Source organism: Diadema antillarum, unplaced genomic scaffold, assembly GCF_040938485.1.
Source record: "Diadema antillarum isolate AM-2024a unplaced genomic scaffold, OU_Dant_1.0 seq00000261_RagTag, whole genome shotgun sequence".
Classification (NCBI taxonomy): Eukaryota; Metazoa; Echinodermata; class Echinoidea; order Diadematoida; family Diadematidae; genus Diadema; species Diadema antillarum.
In genome coordinates, this window is record NW_027271299.1 from 397530 (window position 1) to 416480 (window position 18951).

At 40.1% G+C, this 18951-nt stretch overlaps 1 protein-coding gene across 1 annotated transcript in view; it reads right to left on the reverse strand.

The window, feature by feature from the left end:
• Positions 1-1037: 1037 nt before the first annotated feature.
• LOC139729732 (signal peptide, CUB and EGF-like domain-containing protein 2) overlaps positions 1038-18951 on the reverse strand; it is a 96674-nt gene continuing 78760 nt past the window's right edge. Inside the window, 11 exon segments of the mRNA XM_071640668.1 lie at positions 1038-1320; positions 6700-6779; positions 7542-7694; positions 8406-8603; positions 9897-10058; positions 10693-10860; positions 11565-11729; positions 14905-15111; positions 15532-15705; positions 17821-18066; positions 18631-18837. Coding sequence (XP_071496769.1) covers positions 1120-1320; positions 6700-6779; positions 7542-7694; positions 8406-8603; positions 9897-10058; positions 10693-10860; positions 11565-11729; positions 14905-15111; positions 15532-15705; positions 17821-18066; positions 18631-18837 — 1961 coding nt within the window. The 3' untranslated portion in view covers positions 1038-1119.

An 18951-nucleotide genomic window follows, 5' to 3' on the forward strand; every position in this document is an offset into this window, starting at 1 on the left:
TTGAAGGGATTCGAACTGAAGATCTCCGACTGAAATTCAGGAGTCTCATCCACTATACCACGTGCTACCCCCCCCCCCCGTATCTTTGACATACATGTATCATAATATTGTTACCTACATTGACTGCCACTTCTCTGGGATTTACACACAAGATCTTCAAAGAGCCCGAAAAGTCATAACAACTTTTGAATTGTCCCCTTGATCTTTATCACACAGTAACACTCCGCCTGCGAGGAACTACCAAAAACACAAAACTTTAGGATAATGCGATATAAGCTACACGTTTTGATTCAAGCATTCGTTTACAACGTGGCTGAAAGGTCTGTCCGCAGAAGATATATGCATCGTTATTACCAGTTATCTTGATCCACCAATATCTGACTCTAATTCTCATTAAACTAGAATCTAGCAACAAAGAATATAACGGATGTTTTCAAATGCATGGACAAAATGCAAAGGCATATCCTTTACTTTTTTTCTGAAATAGGTTAAAGGCAACCACACTTCGTTTGTTTTGTTTTGTTTTATACCAAAATTGAAAAGAATCTTAGTCACCAAATGTCCCAATATACAATATGTGTTACTCTTTGTAACTGACTTAATTTACCTTTCTCTAGGTATATTGTACAATCTTCGAATAAGGTTGAGTATTGAATGCCTCGGCGTTGCTGTTAACTTCAAACAGTAAGAAGGGATGAAAACAAGACAAGTTATACATGTAACTTCATTCTCACTTTGCTTTAGCCTTTATCTAAGTCTGGCAGTCACAATAATGGACCTAGATGGTTATTCTGAGGCCACCACTGGTCGGTTTCTTTTGTGACTCCCTTTACTTAGAAAGCGATTCATTATTTGCACCTCATTCGAGCGAGCACGCGGAACACCCTGTCTGAAATGCTCAGAGATTTGCTTCCTCCATTTTGTTTTTCGGTGAGTAACTTCCACAGAAAACGAGCAATACAGAGCTCAATATTACAGCTTTCTTGCCAACAAAATAAGCTCACTCAAACGTACACAGCTATATTTCTTTCTTTTAAACTCTGCATCAAATATTCGATTGTGTTTTAAGGTGCGACGTGCATTTTATGTCATTTGAGATGGAGACGTAGCGACGTCACTTCAATACCACGGACCTGTTGTGGCCGAGGAGTCTTTGGCCGAATCTTGCACCTGGCTGGGATACAGAAATCTCGTAACTTTGTTGCGTAGCAACCGGATGAAGGAGCGCGGGAGGAGGGAACGCGATTGTTCCTGGCTGTAGTTGTAGTACCGCTCGGGATGTGCTATAACCTTCAATAGTTCCGTAAGTACCTCTTTATCCTGTAGAAAAAGACAGACATGGCAAAGACGAAATATTGGATAATAATGATAATAATGATAGGCTACGGTCTTCTTTATCCAGGGCCCTGCCATGATTATTACCCTAGCGTTGCCAGTTACCAGATACACCCGGGTCGAGAGGGGCAAAGTGGGTAAAAACATCTTGTCCAATTAAGGACGTAAGCACTGGGCGGGAATCGAACTCGGGTCCTCCCATTGGATGTCGGGAGTCTTCTCCACTATGGCACAGCACATATGAAAATCCCATTCATCCTCATACTGACCTTACACACCAGGTAGCGTGAGGATACCACGTAATGCAAAGCCTATTCCGACTCGGATACATTCGAAATCCCCTTAACGAATTGTGTATAGCTTTCGCACTGAGCTCTTTGTATTCAGCACATACCAGCAAAGTCCAGTCCTGCTCAGGTAACTTCAGGTGTCCCACAGGGGACAGTCCTTGGACCCCTATTATTCCTAATATACATCAATGATCTTCCATCTGGAATTGAGTCCAAAGTATGTCTTTATGCCGATGACTGTATTCTATACCATGAAATCCGTTCAACATCAGATGGTGCTGTTCTCCAAAATGACCTCCAGCGCCTAGAAAAGTGGGCTAAAACGTGGCTAATGTCATTCAAATTGCCAAAATGCCAGATGATCCACTTCACAAAAAGGCGTACCATTATTCCAACTTCATATACACTCTACGGTCATCGCCTTGCAGAGGTGTCACAACACAAGTATTTGGGAATAACCCTGTCATCGGATTTAAAATGGAATACACACATTGACAACATCACCAACAAAGCAAGCAGTATGCTCGGATTTCTACGGCGTAACCTCCATAGAGCCCCTCTTAATGTCAAAGTGCAGGCATGTAAGAGTTTAGTCCGCCCTCACCTGGAGAACTGTAGCCCTGTTTGGGACCCGCACACTTTGAGGCTTATCCAAAAAGTAGAGGCTATACAAAGGAAAGCTACCCGTTTCATAACCAACGATTACAATTATGGAAGCTCTATAACAACCATGCTCCAGAATATCAAACTACCTACCCTGGAACATAGGCGTCACATGAACAGTATCATATCCATGCATAAAATAATCTATGGCCTGGTTGATTTGCCCTTCGAAAGACATGGTGAATTCAACCCTGAACCACTTAGAAGGACCAGGAGTTGGAAGCCTCTTCAAATCAAGCTCCCTACTTCCAGAACTGATCTCCATCTACACTAGAAGTCACTCATTCTTCCCAAGAACCACCAGTAGATACTGGAATTCCTTACCACAAGCAATAACCAATATAGCTGATCCACGTTCATTTAAAGATACATTATCCAAACATTTTGAGTAATGTCCCTCCTACCATGACCTATGAACCAAAGTTGAGTGTTGCTCTACCAGGGCTGATCAACGTACACCATCAAGATCAAGATACACAATCAAAGAATCTCGACTGATGGAGTCGAACGTTACCTATACACGCTTTGATGCATACTTTCGCTGACGGGCAATTCTATTCTACCAGGTCTGCGCTATCCGTGGTTTTCGAATGTACCCTGGTAGCAGCGAATGAAGATCGATTAAATCGGGCCAACGTTCTCTCCCCACGCTACTAAGTATAATCAAGGAGGTTCAAGAGAATGGAATCACAACCGTCTTACAGTCCCCGTTCCACTATGCCGTTCTCGCTACGATTTGACAATTTTCTCAGGTCGGGAAGGATCGGGTAAAACCTGAGCCGATCTGTACACAGTACGATGTTAGAACGCTCTAAGTACGCTGCAGTTACGACTACCAAGTGCTTGCTACGCTCTTACTACGATGATCGGGAATGAGACATTACGATCTCTGCCGTTGCCGGTACGCTTTAGAACGATGTAGCTACGCTGTCAGTGCGATGTTGCCGATGTTATCCGATCGATGGACGCTGTATCTACGCTCTGAACGATCTATACGATCTTATCACGCTGTTACCCCGTTCAGAGAGCTGAAAAGTGCCCGATGTGCCCCGATGTACCCCGATTCGACTGTCGATCTGCAGTCAGTCAATATATTAGCATGCAGAACCGAAGAAATATACTGTGGACCTGAGGAGGCTCCTCAACTCACAGTTCTTTTGCAGCAATGCATTGTATAAACAAAGACGTGCTGATTTTTCCAAGGCTTTTTTTTTTGATGTACTTGCTTTTATAGTCCGTCTTCCTCCAGTTGTAGATGATTTCATATTCTTCAAAATTCTGCTATGTCCTCTTCCAGCATCAGGTGCAGTATCTCTTTCTTCGCCTTTTGGGTAGCTGCTTCGCTGCTTTCTTCTCTTCTTTTCTTTATCTCTTCTTCTTCTTCGAAAATTACAGCTAAAATTACTTCCCGTTCTTGTGCCGATGTTACTACGCTCAGAAAGACCTTGTTACGCTCATCCCGCTGCGTTTGCGCTGTCACTACGCTCTCCCGCTGCGTTTACGCTGTCACTACGCTCTCCCCGCTTGCCGTACGATTAAAAATAGGTCAATTTTGATCGGGGAGATCGGGAAGAAGTTTTGAACCGGTTCAAAATTTCTTCCCGATCTCCCCGATCAAAATTGGCATATTTTTAATCGTACGGCAAGCGGGGAGAGCGTAGTGACAGCGTGAACGCAGCGGGGAAAGCGTAATGACGGCGTAAACGCAGCGGGATGACCGTAGCAAGGTCTTTCTGAGCGTAGTAACATCGGCACAAGAACGGGAAGTAATTTTAGCTGTAATTTTCGAAGAAGAAGAAGAAGAAGAGATGAAGAAAAAGAAGAGAAGAAAGCAGCGAAGCAGCTACCCAAAAGGCGAAGAAAGAGAGACTGCACGTGGTGCTGAAAGAGGAGGAAGAGGACATAGCAGAATTTTGAAGAATATGAAATCATCTACAACTGGAGGAAGACGGACTATAAAAGCAAGGACATCAAGAAAAATCCTTTGAAAAATCAGCACGTCTTTGTTTATACAATGCATTGCTGCAAAAGAACCGTGAGTTGAGGAGGCTCTTCAAGTTCAAGTTGATTTATTTCACTTCCAACAAACAAATAATAAAAAATACAAAGAAACGCTCATATACACAGACGTCATGAAATCAGTACCACAATGCGATGAACAGAATAACATTGTAAAAGAGATGCAGGCAAATTATCAACAGAGATACAAATAACAGTTACGTCACTGTGGTAAATGCATACAAAATATTGCTGGAAATGGAGGGGACTGCTAAAAAGCAGAGCTTGTAGTATTAGAGTGCAGTCCCCTCATAGAGAAAAATATATAATTGCAAAAAACAACAACAACAAATTTCCCTAAGCGGTAGCAAAAAAAAGACAGAGTAATACACACATACATGCACACATACGGACGCACATTAACAAACACATGGCGGCTCTCTTGTGAGGAAAAAATTGATGAGAGGATAGAAAGATATAGTAGTGAAGAAGGTAGTAAGTCCGAGGTGGACAAGGGGGGGGGGGGGGGGAGGAGGGGAGAGGAGAGGGAAATGGTGGGTCATAACCAGGGCACTGGAGGCACAGAAGCACGGGCTCGCTGATGAAGAAAGAGTAGTGAGAATAACGAAGCAACAACAACTTTGAAAATCAAAAGTAAAAAAAAGAAGAATGAATCGTCGAGGTCCACAGTATATTTCTTCGGTTCTGCATGCTAATAAGTTGACTGACTGCTGACCCACAGTCTAATCGGGGTACATCGGGGCACATCGGGCACTTTTCAGCTCTCTGAACGGGGTAACAGCGTGATAAGATCGTATAGATCGTTCAGAGCGTAGATAAAGCGTGCATTGATCGGATAACATCGGCAACATCGCACTAACAGCGTAGCTACATCGTTCTAAAGCGTACCGGCAGCGGCAGAGATCGCAATGTCTAATTCCCGATCATCGTAGTAAGAGCGTAGCAAGCACTTGGTAGTCGTAACTGCAGCGTACTTAGAGCGTTCTAACATCGTACTGTGTCCAGATCGGCTCAGGTTTTACCCGATCCTTCCCGACCTGAGAAAATTGTCAAATCGTAGCGAGAACGGCATAGTGGAACGGGGGCTTTACTTCCTTTACTAGATGTTCGATGCCGCCGCTCAAAAATATTTGAAGCATGTGCCAAACAGGATCTGCCACGCAGATAGGAAGACAATTGACTCGTGTCTCATTGCATAATCACCAGCCATTTTCTAAGGAAGATATGTCTTTGTGATGGTAATTACGTTTCGCTATCCCTTCTTATAAAAGATAGGTGGTACAGACACGAGGATGTGCGAATAGAAATTGCGCAAAAAATGCTGAAATAGAGATGAAAATTACTCGACTGGGCATACCCGGGCACTAATCTGATATATCTTTCAATAAAGAATTATACCTGAAGATTATTCCATGTTAGTTTTATTTGTCGGAATTAAGTGGAAAAGTGATAAAACCGGCTTTTCAGGATGGTACAGTTTGAAACATTTTCACATGATACAGCTCTGATTTACACTTTTGCACAAATTTCTGCACGGTATTGACTTTTGTTTTACTTACTTTATCATTAAGTGAAATTTCATTTCATTTAATAAATAAATAAGCAAAATATGGCCAATATTATGTTAACATTCAAAATGAATCTTCAGATTCCTAAGCAAGACGGCGGCTACGAACATCGATCATCAAAGGCACAAATGCCCCTGTGAAATTTTTTTGTACATCAATAGAAATCTGACAACTGTTTGAATAATTACAGCCAGTTGGAACTCCAACTCTTAAACCTCCTTGGTATGATACGTGATAGAATAATACCCAATACGTGAAGAAGAATCAATGCAGAGGAGCGTACAAGGCCTCCCTGGTACAAGTTTGTTAACACATAACAGGAAATATGTTAGTTAGAAAATTTTGATTTATCACACGTTTGAACAACATAAAAAGGAAGTATACTCTAGTGTTATCAAGTCTCCAGTAATACATGTATATTTTAGATTCTTCTAGACCGTTTTAGATTCTTTTAGACTCTCAATGCGTGGGCGTGTGTTTACAACGTCTGAACGTGACAGTGTGAGTCACAAAAGTAATCGTATCCACAGTGGTTGACTATGGAAAGCCATATGTGTACATAATGGCCTGAATTCGTGAAGGCGATTTAAATCTAGGCCATCTTGTAAGCGTGAAATAGGCGTACATTGACATGCGTGTATCAACGCGCGATTGTTACTGGACCTTTGTTGGAGTGCGCAATCTGTTAATCGTATACACGCAGGAGAAATTTGCTTATAACCAATGTTTAGATTTAAACCACCTTCGTGAATTCGAGCCAATATGTCGTCCTTCACGCAAATACACTAGATACTACAAGAACCAGGTACGATATGGCTTCTTACTTTGAGTATTTCCTGGTGATGATCTGACTCGTACAGTCGTCCGTCCTTTACGATATCTTCCATCAAGTATTCGTAATTTTCTGCAAGGGATGGGAGAAACATCAGCGTAAAAGATGCATTAAAATCACATCCCACACCAGGTAAAATAAAACAAACGGAATGACAAGGTGTCATGAAAATCGGACCTAAGACAAGTAAGCAATAATGACAATCAGTATAATTACTGTTTTTTTTATTTATAATTACTGTATAATTACCAAAAAAAGAAGTGATGTTTATAAGTTCTTGTCGAAAAATGAAATAAAACATTGAATTGAATCGAATTGAATTGAATTGAATTGAATTGAATTGAATTATAATTATCCAGATTACACGAAGTGATGAAATTATGGTTTCCTTTTCCCCATCTACCTAAACACAAATCATCACCGAATTTCCTTTCTTTACCCGAAATTGAAGTAAAAAGAAACCTTGTATCTATCGCAACCATTTTTGTTGGTGCAATTTATCTAGTGTAGCCTAGTCAGGGTTAGTACAACTGAATTCTCACAGAGCCCTGCAATTTTCGTTTCCCAGTAGGCATCACCAGGTTTCCACTCCTAAATCTTTGCCATATTATGGTCCTTGGTCGTAAAGGGACAGCGTCTTGTCCCTGGGATGAACACACCATGATAGCAGAATTCAATCTCCATATACACTCCATTCAAACTTCCCATTCACTCTACTGTTGTTTTATCAGCGTTGTTATCACAATACCATTCAATGATTGATCAATAATTAATCATAAACGTTACTTTGATCATTATCATTATCATTATTTTCATCCCTTGGATGTCACATACCGTCATATGTGGCGTAATGGATCCTAAAGCCTTTTGACGAGTTTGCTCCATCCGACGTAAACCGGATCCAAAGCCGTTTGGTCTGGGCTAAAAAGGCGAACGGGCGTGTCACGTTTTCGCACGCCCTAAATGATCTGGCCGAGTGGGGCGTGGCTATATATCAAGCAAAAATGATTAAATATAGAGACTACGAGGGCACGACTACTGTATGAAGATATCATTAACTGAATTAATGAACGAATCAACAAATAAACAATGCCAATAATAATCAGGCCCTATCGTAATCAATAAATCTCATCAGATTCTACTTAAGCCGAGGCAAAACTGTTATAGTAATGATATAGTTATTAAATGTTCTCATGTTTTCATCCTTTCGTATTGATACCTACGCCGAATAACACGTAAATATGGCAAACATGCGAAAGTATTACTAAATCTCTATAAATTTATAAATACTTTACCAGGAAACAACGTGTGCTTAATTACGAGACGAGTTAGTAAAGATTACTGTAAAGCGTAAACATTTCACACGTTTTGAAAGTTTTGTAGCAGTCAAGAAACAGTTTATTCTACCAATTAGGTATTCCAGATTCAAATCTGTGGACTGGATATATCTTGATATTTTCTACCTTTTGAAGAAAACCATACTCAATGAATAGGAGCATGTAACAGCCCTGAATATCTAAACCCGTCTTTCACTTAATGTCAGCTATATTCATGATATTAATTATATGGCTAGTTGCAATAGATGGATATCGAGTTTCTACCAAGATACGTGCACATTATATTAAGTTGTTATGATTTTCTCCTGTAGTTTGAATTTGAAAAAGGGTCAGGATTCGATCCCAGAACCTGCTCAATCACCTTTTCTCCGAATGACCACTGAATCTCCACAATTATCCTCCTTCCGGAGATATATTTCTGATACGACAAAAATGACCTTCCGTCCCGCTGGCGGTCTAATTTGCCAAATACACTGGGCGTTTGCTGGGTAGTCTCCGGGGAAGTTTGGGGTCTCGAAGTAACCGATGTATGGTCCTATTTTGCCTCGACAGGTTGTATCTGCAAAATACATGACAATAATATAATATGATATGATATAATATGATATAATATAATATGATATAATATAATATAATATAATAAATGATATGATATAACATAATACAATATAACACACAATTTATAATGTAATGAAATAAAATCTACCTGATGATTTCTTATATTAGTTATGACATGATATGATACAATGTAATATAATATAGTATAATACAATACTGAGTATATAATAACAATGGAATATTATTACAATGTATATTACTTGATTATAGGAACTTTTGAATAGAAAGCGATTGTGTCATTAATAAATTGATTAACCAATTTATTATGTTCCACTTTTATGTGTAAATAGCGCAATAACGAACAGTGATTCATTATCATGGTCACATATTCACCTGACGTATATATATATATATATATATATATATATATATATATATACATATATATATATATATATATATATATATATATATATATTGGGAAAAAATTAATTTGCCATCACTTAAAGTTTGAAGCATTAAATGAATGTCTTTGAGACCTTTAAGTTAAAGGAATGGCATAGTGTTGGTTGAGACGAGGGTTCAGGTTTTAACTTTAATCCTCTTATGAAATATTAAAGAGCATACAATAAAGAGGAATTCGAAGTTTATTTGATGAAAATCGGTTTTGAAATGGCTGATGTCCAAAAAACAAAGTAAAACAAAGTGGTGCCAACAAACGGACCTTTTTGTTTGTTTGTTCGTTTTTTTTTTGTTTTTTGTATATCTCAGCTATTTCAATACCAATTTTCGTCAAGCAAACTTTGAATTCCTCTTAGAGTTGTATGCTGTATTTCATAAGAGGTTTCTCATTATCTCACCAAAATAAAATTTAAAAACTGTAGCCCATATCAACCAAAACTACGTTATCCCTTTAACACTGAGAAAGAAAATCAAAAGATCATTGCTTTATGAATTGGGGAATGAGAATGACGAGAAATCATCAACAAAATAGGTTTTTTTTTTCCACTTTTCATCCTTATCTTTGCTTCCATCTTCACATCCATCTTCCATCTGACAATAGAGATGCAAACCTTGTATGACGGCAAACTGCATTTAACAACTGACTAATTACCAAGCATCGAATCGGGTGGTCATTAATGTTTATCATGACATTATTATTACATGTATCATCATTATCATTATCATCATTATCAATTATCATCATTACTGAGGTTTTCGTAAAGATATATGCTCCGTCAAAGAGGATTTTGTTCTTGTACCTACTCTAATAGTCACTTTGTGCAAGACATACCTTTACACTGGTCTCCATCTCTCGAACCTTCCTCATCAGTAGTCGTGTTGCCAGGGCAACGGATGCAGTAATTCATAGCTGGATACGGTTGGTAGGATCCTTGAGGACACCGGCGACATACATGCCCGTCTACGTCATAATACATGCCGGGTTCGCAGTGTTCTGAAAGACAATAAAAAAAACAAGTAAAAATTGCAGTCCTGGTGATGTGTAATTGCCAAGAGTATATAATGCAGATTCATATTTTGTGTAGCTTTAAAAACTGAAGATAGGATGTGAACTTTAGAAATTAATCTTAATAGTATATTGTTTATATATCGTAGTGGAACTGTCAGGTTGTCTTTTGTTGTTGTGTTGTTGCTCTTGTCGAAGTTTGATACAGCGCTATGATTTGAATCGAAATGAAAAAAATCTGGAACGTAATCAGAGAGAGACTCTTGATGTTTAAAATAATGAGACTGGTGACTGCAACTTTTATGAAAATATTGTCACTGTTTCGTATGAAAAAATACAAAAGTTTTTGCACCCAAATATAAGCCAAGAAAAGCAAATAGGCACATGCAAATTTCCAATTAATTCCACTTTCAGTCAAATCTTTATCAAACTTTTAGATGGAATACTAACTATATTATCACTTAACGGAAGGACTTGAAACATTAACATAACCCTTTATAAAAGCTTACATTGATAAAAAGAAAAACCCATGCGATTCAAAATATTTGAAATATTGAATTTCATTCCTAAAATAAATTAATGGGTTGCTTTAATGATACAATCTATACTGAAAAATTCATGCCTCTTGCAAGACAGTCGGCAAACGAAGTGGCGCCCGTTGAGCTCGTTAGCAGTCCACCGTTACACGGCAGACAGTGTGTTCGACCCGACTCAGGCTGGTAGAAACCTTCTGGACACGGGTCACATGGCTGGAATCCATCCACCGAATATTCTCCAGGATGGCATTGCCCTGTTGGGGGTGCAACATCACAGGTATATTGCCCGGGGTGAGCCATTATCGAATGATTTATGACTATGATTGTAGTTTTTAGAAAATGAAGGCGACAAACTTTCTGTCAAAAAAGCGTCGACCAAAATGTTTTACACACAACAATGCGTTTACCTCTGGCAAACTACGCTGCTATTCAAATTGATGATTCTTCTGTCGAGTTGTGTTTATTGCAAACTGACTGACAAATTGCCCTTCACCGACGTAAAGAAGCTCCGATTATTCAGTGTTTTCTCAAATTTTCAAGAGCGACACGAAGTAAAGTACAAGAGTTTAAGGTCTTTAATGCAATTATGTTATCGAGAGTCCTGTGTATGAAATGTCAACGACGCGTGTTTAGAATCTCGTACGGAAGAGGTTAACATAGCGTCAGCTGCAGACATTTTGATTGTTGTAAACTATGCCAAGTTGCTTTGCATATTTCTCACAGATTTCAAGAAAGCAAGGATAAAAGTAAATTCAAAATGGCGGTTTCCATTTCCCCACAGCCACCCCCCCCCCCCCTCATGACTTTCGGGGCACCGTTTCATGAAACTTGTCAGTCACTAACAACTGTGTTAAGCTGGTGAAATCCATACATCTGATTGGCTGAGAACAAATTTGTCAGTGAAAATCTATGACAAAACACTAAATGAAAATGTTCCCCTGCAACATACGGGACCTACCTCCACACTCGGTGACATCGCGCGCACCAAACACGGCGTACTGCTGATCCTGTTGCGGGCATCTCTTACACTCGAGCTGTCCCTCCATGTCCTGGTACGTGCCCTCTTCGCACGGCACGCAGCCGCCGATGTTGGCATGATAGTAGGTTCCTATACTGCATGCGACTGATCGAGGTGGAAACAAAAACAAACAAATAATTGACATGTTTGGACGAGCATACTATAACAATCACACAAAAAATGATACGACACCGCAACACGAATGCAGATCAATGTTCCTCAAATCAAGATGAATGAATATTAGTTGGCTCTTCATGCAAACTCTTAAGATAACGATAGAGTTTGACGTACCATAAAGGCTTTCCAAATCTAAAGGACTGAGGAAGGGATGAGTATAGCCATTATGGTTGCCGTCATCGCAGGGTATACAAGAGTCATAGTGAAACATTTCTTTACGGACATGTTACACACACAAATTGTGTGAGAACGAATCGATTACGGGAACTTGCTCTATCACGTATAAATGCTAGATCTACAACCATATTCGGAAGCAACACTTTGGCCCGAATTCACGAAGGTGGTAAAATTGAAACCATGGTTTAAAGCATGGACAATTTGTATGGAGCGCCAAGTGTCGCATGGCCTATTTCGTTACGAAATCAGTCATTTCGTGGACGAAATGATCATTTCGTAACGAAATAGGCCATGCGACACTATGGCGCTCCATACACATTGTCCATGCTTTAAACAATGGTTCAATTGTACCACCTTCGAGACATGACGCAAATCTCTCGTTTGAAGAGGCTACACCCCAGTAAATAATGCCAGTGCATATCTTGGCAATCAATGACTTAAAGTCAAAGATATAAAACACCTGTTTCTTGACCCTGGCCTAATCTAAGCATCAGTCATCGCCACAGCGCCACAGGAGGGGGGGGGGGGCACCGCGAGAGGAGGAGATTGTTTTGGTTTTGGCATGGGCCATGTAGCTCCATGGGGCGTGTGTGTGTGTACGTGTGTGTGTGTGAGTGTAGACATTCAGCGTATGCAGACAGAGCATGCCTGTACTGTAGTGACCGGAACTATTGTCATTCCATTTTGCTCTCCCCTTCTCCCTCCCCCATCTCTCCCCCCTCTCCCTCCCTCTCTCCCCCTCGCTCTCCCCCCCCCCCCCCTCTCTCTCTCTCTCTCTCTCTCTCTCCCTCTCTCTCTCTTTCTCAATGATCCAGTCAGCAGGCTGATTGTAACCAGGGAGGTAGTCTCACCTCCCCGTTGTAACTCACTGCCAAATAGCACATTGTCAGCACCGGCAAACTGGCAATGCTCTCCTTCTTATTCCTGTATTTTCGTTATTTACGGGTCGATTTTTGTCGTTCGAAATGTAAAATGGATGACCATAGAATTTCTCAATAGAATATAAAATTGAAAACTTTAGAAAGGATAGAGAAAATTGAGTTCACTTTGAATGGTCTGCCACAGGCAGATATCCTTATCATGCTCTTACGTAATACGACAGCTGCTTTCTCAATGATCCAGTCAGCAGGCTGATTGTAACCAGGTAGTCTCACCTCCCCGTTGTAACTCACTGCCAAATAGCACATTGTCAGCACCGGCAAACTGGCAATGCTCTCTTTCTTATTCCTGTATTTTCGTTATTTACGGGTCAATTTTTTTCGTTCGAAATGTAAAATGGATGACCAAAGAATTTCTCAATAGAATATAAAATTGAAAACTTTAGAAAGGATAGAGAAAATTGAGTTCACTTTGAATGGTCTGCCACAGGCAGATATCCTTATCATGCTCTTACGTAATACGACAGCTGCTGGAGTCATCAAACCCTGGCTTGGCCTCCAGGTTTGTCACGCCTGAGCAGAAAGTTTATTTGCAATGGACAAGTACTTTGACTCCCAACTCCCAAACGACAAATATACGCACCCCACTTTGGGTATGCCCCAGTTGGGGACTCGCCTCAAACGAGGGATTGACGGCATATTCGGGCCTTTAGGTTAAAACACAGCTGTTAGTCACGAAAGGAAGCAACACTTTGGCCCAAATTCACGAAGGTGGTACATTTGAAACAGACAATCTTTGAAACAGAAAATCTTTGTCAGGTATGACCTTAGAAATGTTTGCCATGGTTCAACTTTATCTCGGCGGGAACGGGAAGACTGACAGTTATGCAGTGCACAAAATGCGCGTGTGTGTTTGAGGGCCAAAGAGGTTACATACAAGTAACTACTACAGGGCGAATTCGCTATGTAAGCAAGCGAGAAGGTCCGCCATACAAAGAGGGGCACAAAGTGGTGATCTTGTCCATCTACGTAACGGCGGACAGCGCTCTTTGCAAGGAGGCTCCTTAAGCCAGTTCGGGGTTCCAGTTTGAGCATGAGCAGAAAAAGTTCATTTGTACCGAGAGACAGGTTGGTTTTTAATTTCACTGAGATAAGAATCTGTAAAGCTATGATTATTCATGGAATCCTTATAGATGGTGCCTGCCAGTACATCCACCTGACAACAAGCCTGGTATTTGGCAATGTTAACAGAAAAAGTTTGTTAATGTATTCAAAACAGCACAATGAAATAGATGCTTCCCAAAATGTTGAATGACAAACCATTCTGGTCACTTCATCTACGCAGGTTCATTCTTTGTTGGAATACGAGTTCCATGAATAGCTGTGTTGGGCAAGCTGCTGCATTATGTCGCTTTGAATTGAGTGAAGTGCCTAACCAACTGAGAAAAATGAAAGGTCATTTGTACCCATGTGCACATGAGCTATCTCCGAACTGGCTTATTAGGCCTACCAAGTAGCTCAATGCGATTTTGCGAGCGCGGACTCCTAGTACGCCCTCTACAAAATTGTAATGTCTGCCATTAAGCAAGAGGGACACGTCTCCATGGGATCACAGAATTTATTATGAAGTATAGTTGTGGTTGAAACCCAACTTTGGGTTTCTGACATTTGATGAGAAAACTCTTATGAAATATGAAAGAGAATGTAATTCCAAGAGGGATTCAAGGCTATCTTAATGAAAATTGGTTTTGAAATGGCTGAGATATCCAAAACAGAGCAATCCTAATAAAAAGTGGGACCCACCTTTTATTATGATAGCTTTGTTTTACTTTTCTTTTTTTGATGTCTTAGCCATTCAAAACCGATTTTCATCTATTAAACTTTGAACTCCTCTTAGAATAGTATGCTCTGTATTATTTCATAAGTGGTTTTTGGTATTTTTTTTGGTATCAAAAAGTTATAAGCCCAATCCTCATCTCCACCAAAACTATATCATCCCTTTTAAAGTAGAGACTACATAACCTCCTCGGAGAGGGCGCTATACCTACCACACGTGCCCCCGTCGATCATGACGTGGCCGAGTGGGCAGCTCTCTTCCGACACGTCGGTGATGTTCAGCGTGTTGCTCATCTCGTACTCCGTGCCGTCGATCCGAACCACGAAATGATCGCGTTCGATGGACTTGCGAAGTCGTTTGATCATTCGCTTCATTTTCTTCTCCGACCAACTGCGGGCGCACTCCAAATTGCATTGCCCTGCTGGCAAGAGAAAGACAAAAGGGCAGAAGGGTCACACAAGTCATGAGTCGAATGTCTGTTTATAAGCTGGAATTAGTATTTTGAAAAGAGAAAAAAGATATCAAATCAAAATGGTAAGAGCTTAGGTTGCAGATACAATACTCTTATTTCACCGCTGTTTGAAACATCATACTTGCCTGAATGATATTTGTTACGTCATGGGTGCACCATGATGAAATTTTGATCTAATATTTTATTAGCATCTCTTTGCTTGTTTGAAAAATGAACACGTTTATTCTAAAGCCTGATTCATAAATATGACTATTTCTGCTGAAACATATCATAACAATGTTGATGATAACATACAACAATGACTTTGAATGTGTTGATGTATTATACGCTTCAACAATGAAACAACATACGAAGACTTGGTAATACCTCTTAACCGCGCCTTGATGACAATCTCTACGTAAGCCGTGATCACCGAGCCACTGGCGCTGTCATCGCCGACCTCGGTGGCGCCCTCCGTCTGCCGTTTCCTCCTCGAGATCGGTTGCTGGTCACAGCTAAGGTTCAAGAAGCTTACCTCACAGTATTTCCGACATCCGCCGGCTGAAAATTACATCGTTTGATTCTCTGTATTAGTGCTCTTCAATATTTGTTGAGAAGATGTTATCGTCAATTGATTACAGAGTATAAAACATGATTGACGGTGACTTGCCTATAGGCGCCAGAGCAAGATTTAACGAAAGTTTTCACGTCCTGAGTTATAGCATCATCGTGAGCTTTAACGAGGCGTCCTTTCGTTGTTTCACCTTCTCTTCGTGAACAAGGGGCTTACGTCACTTTCAACAAGTCACCGTCATGCCGCACGTCCATTCAAAAATGAATTCTTTGGCTGAAAGATGCCAGTACGGCAAGGGATTCAGCCAGAAAGGTGTAAAACAGGATCTTACGGACATAGGACAGGCATTCTCGAAATTACTGCCGAGAAATTGATGTTCGAAATTAGTTTGAAAATTGGGATAAAACTTTCTATTGTTATGGCAGACAAAAAATCTAGAACTTGCCTGAATATTGGTGTACTACAAAGTACGACTGCTCGTTTATCTGTCCAAAGAAAATCTTCAATCTACATCAATCATCAACGAGAAATTACATAATTTCACCTTGCTTAGATGACTGTCTGCATTTGTACATCTGTTAGCTATAGATGTTTCGTTTACGATTGAAACGAATACATTATACGTCAAGTCGACCGAAACTATGTACTAAAAGCCTCGTTTATAAGTATACAATCTCGAACGATAATCTCCATATTTTCATGACATCGTTTCTCGTTATTAAACTCTTCGTTGAGATTAATGGTAATTGATTTGAGAAACACTCTACTCATTGACAAGACATTCGAGACATTCCAAGGAATTTAAACTTCTTCACATAAAGTAAATACAAAAAAATCAATATCTTAAACTGTAAGAGAGTTGGTAATTCTCGTCAATCTCAAGAAATTTGAGAATGTTAAAATAAATCTAATGAAAGATGCATAGGTTTATTGTCCCCGTTCTGCTAAGGAATACAGACATTGTACTAAATCGTTAGTAGCGGTTTGATCAAGTGTGACATGCACTTAGTTTCCTTGGCCTGTAAGAACACACTACAGAGCGGTGCACAAACAATTTAATCGACCATGATATGTGGACATTGTGGACGGCAAACATGCATTGGAAATTGAGAACCACTCAGTGACAGGGGGCGCCTTTCAATGTCAATGAGCTTCCTTGATGAACAAAGCACAGATGATCGAAAAAAAAAGTATAACTTATTTCCCTCATGTGTTGCCCGCTTATACCTACGAGCATGAACTTCGATTAAATGAAGCGAAAAGAAGCAGGAAATTGATTTTGGTAACGTTTGCTTCAAAGACAAAGTGTTAATATTTTGGCATGTTGGTCCACTATGTGCAAAAGACAGTTGTTTTCTTCTGCTATTCAAAATGTTACGGCTTTTAAGGGAAAATGTGATAATATGTAAATTACACCAGTACTTTGAGATGACTGGAGTGATGTTTTTAATGATGACCTATTTTGAATAATGATACCATTGTAAAATCAACAGAAAAGCGCCCCCTGCGAGTGGTCGAGGTAGAAATAAACCAGCAAATAAGAGGCGGACACGAACTAGACAAGGCACACTGCACTTTCACTAGTTACAGGGCAACATAAAGTACGACGGAGAACTCACGTTCTGCAGGTTGACCCGACCCGAACCCTGATGACTCAGTTCTTCCGGGGCAAAGGTGAAAGTTCACGCTAGACGTATAAATCATTTGGTAGCATTTTAGCACACAAAGTTTTATCATTTCCGGTGCAGGGGTTATTGATGATTTTAAACAATACCCTGTTAATTTTTTTTTTCAAGCAAAACCAGCAAAATAAATAATTTAGATTTAAATTAAATGAACTAGTGCGGTAAATTCAATCACTGTGAAGGCATAAATAATTTCAGAAATTCAAATGAAAATGTATTACTATTGCGGTGAAACTGTCTGTCTCCAGGCGACAACGTGCCGAAAATGCTGTGTGTTCAAAAGGCGTGCGCGCATTGATAAAACAAGTGAACTTTTGTGGGTGAATCTTTGCATTCCAAAATGTATGGAAGAATGGAAATGTGAAAAAGAAGCATTTAAGTGATTGCCACGGCGGGGGTGCAAAAACGGCCTTTTACCGTAATTGGAGATTAACGAGGAATCGTTCTCAGGATTATCCCAAACCGCCGATGGTGGCGCTGTAGGGTCATCAGGGTCGAGGGTGGGGCTTCCAGTGTTTGACTCTTCGGACAGCCCATCCGTACCTGAAAGCTTCTGGTTGATACTCTTTGAAAGCTGCCGTGTGACCCGTCTTTGGAGCTCGCAACGACTGGTAGAGAAGAATAGGCGCGCCTTTCGGCTGAATAGAGGGGCATCAACAGAAGCTGTGAGGGCAAATGAAAAAAAAAAAATTATGTACGTCAAATCTACTTCAGCATTACATTTCATCAGAACGTGCAGAACATCGAGGATCATTTTGAAACTCAAACTGAACCTCATTCTCAAAGTTCTAACTCCGTGTACAATTTTGGGTCTGTTTTCAGGACGATTTCAAATGAATAAACATATCCTGTAATCTATCCAATGTGGGTGTATCTTTGTAAAGAATGCTTTTCTTTTTTTAATCTTGGGTAAACATCTAACATTAATTTAGCATTTTCTACTATGAAGTTACTTCTGACACAACAATATCACTGGTATCATTACAGTTTTAATAGTTTATAACAAAGCTTTCTTTGGTCAATGGAGTGTTTTAGAAAATCAATAAAAAAAGATATCAGAAAGTTTAACCAAACGTATGTAACAAGCAAATTGCTATGTATCCCATATCTGCTTAATGCTGAAAAAAAAGAGAAGAAAATAATCTTTTTATCGTCCGTGGACACTCAACAAATATTAAAGTAACTAAATCAATAAACTATACTTATTTCGATCATGGCTTTCCATACCTGAGCAGCTTGGTAGCGTATCGTTCGTCGTGCCGTGGGTCCACTGATATCGTGTGCTCTCCCCGCATTGGTATGTGAACGTTCCTTTGCCCGACGCCGTGAAGTGTGAGTTGGATTCGCACGTGAGTAGACAGGTTTCCTCGGTGCCTTCTTTGTGACACTCAAGAATGGCGCGAGCGGGCGTGCGCAAAGGTAGACATCGCGTCGCTGATTTGAAGAGTTCAGAGACAAAGTTACAAGTTTGATCACAGAATGGGTTACGCGCCACTTTTGACAAACTGTATGAAATATTTTAAAGTAAGTCTATCATTAGATTTAGAG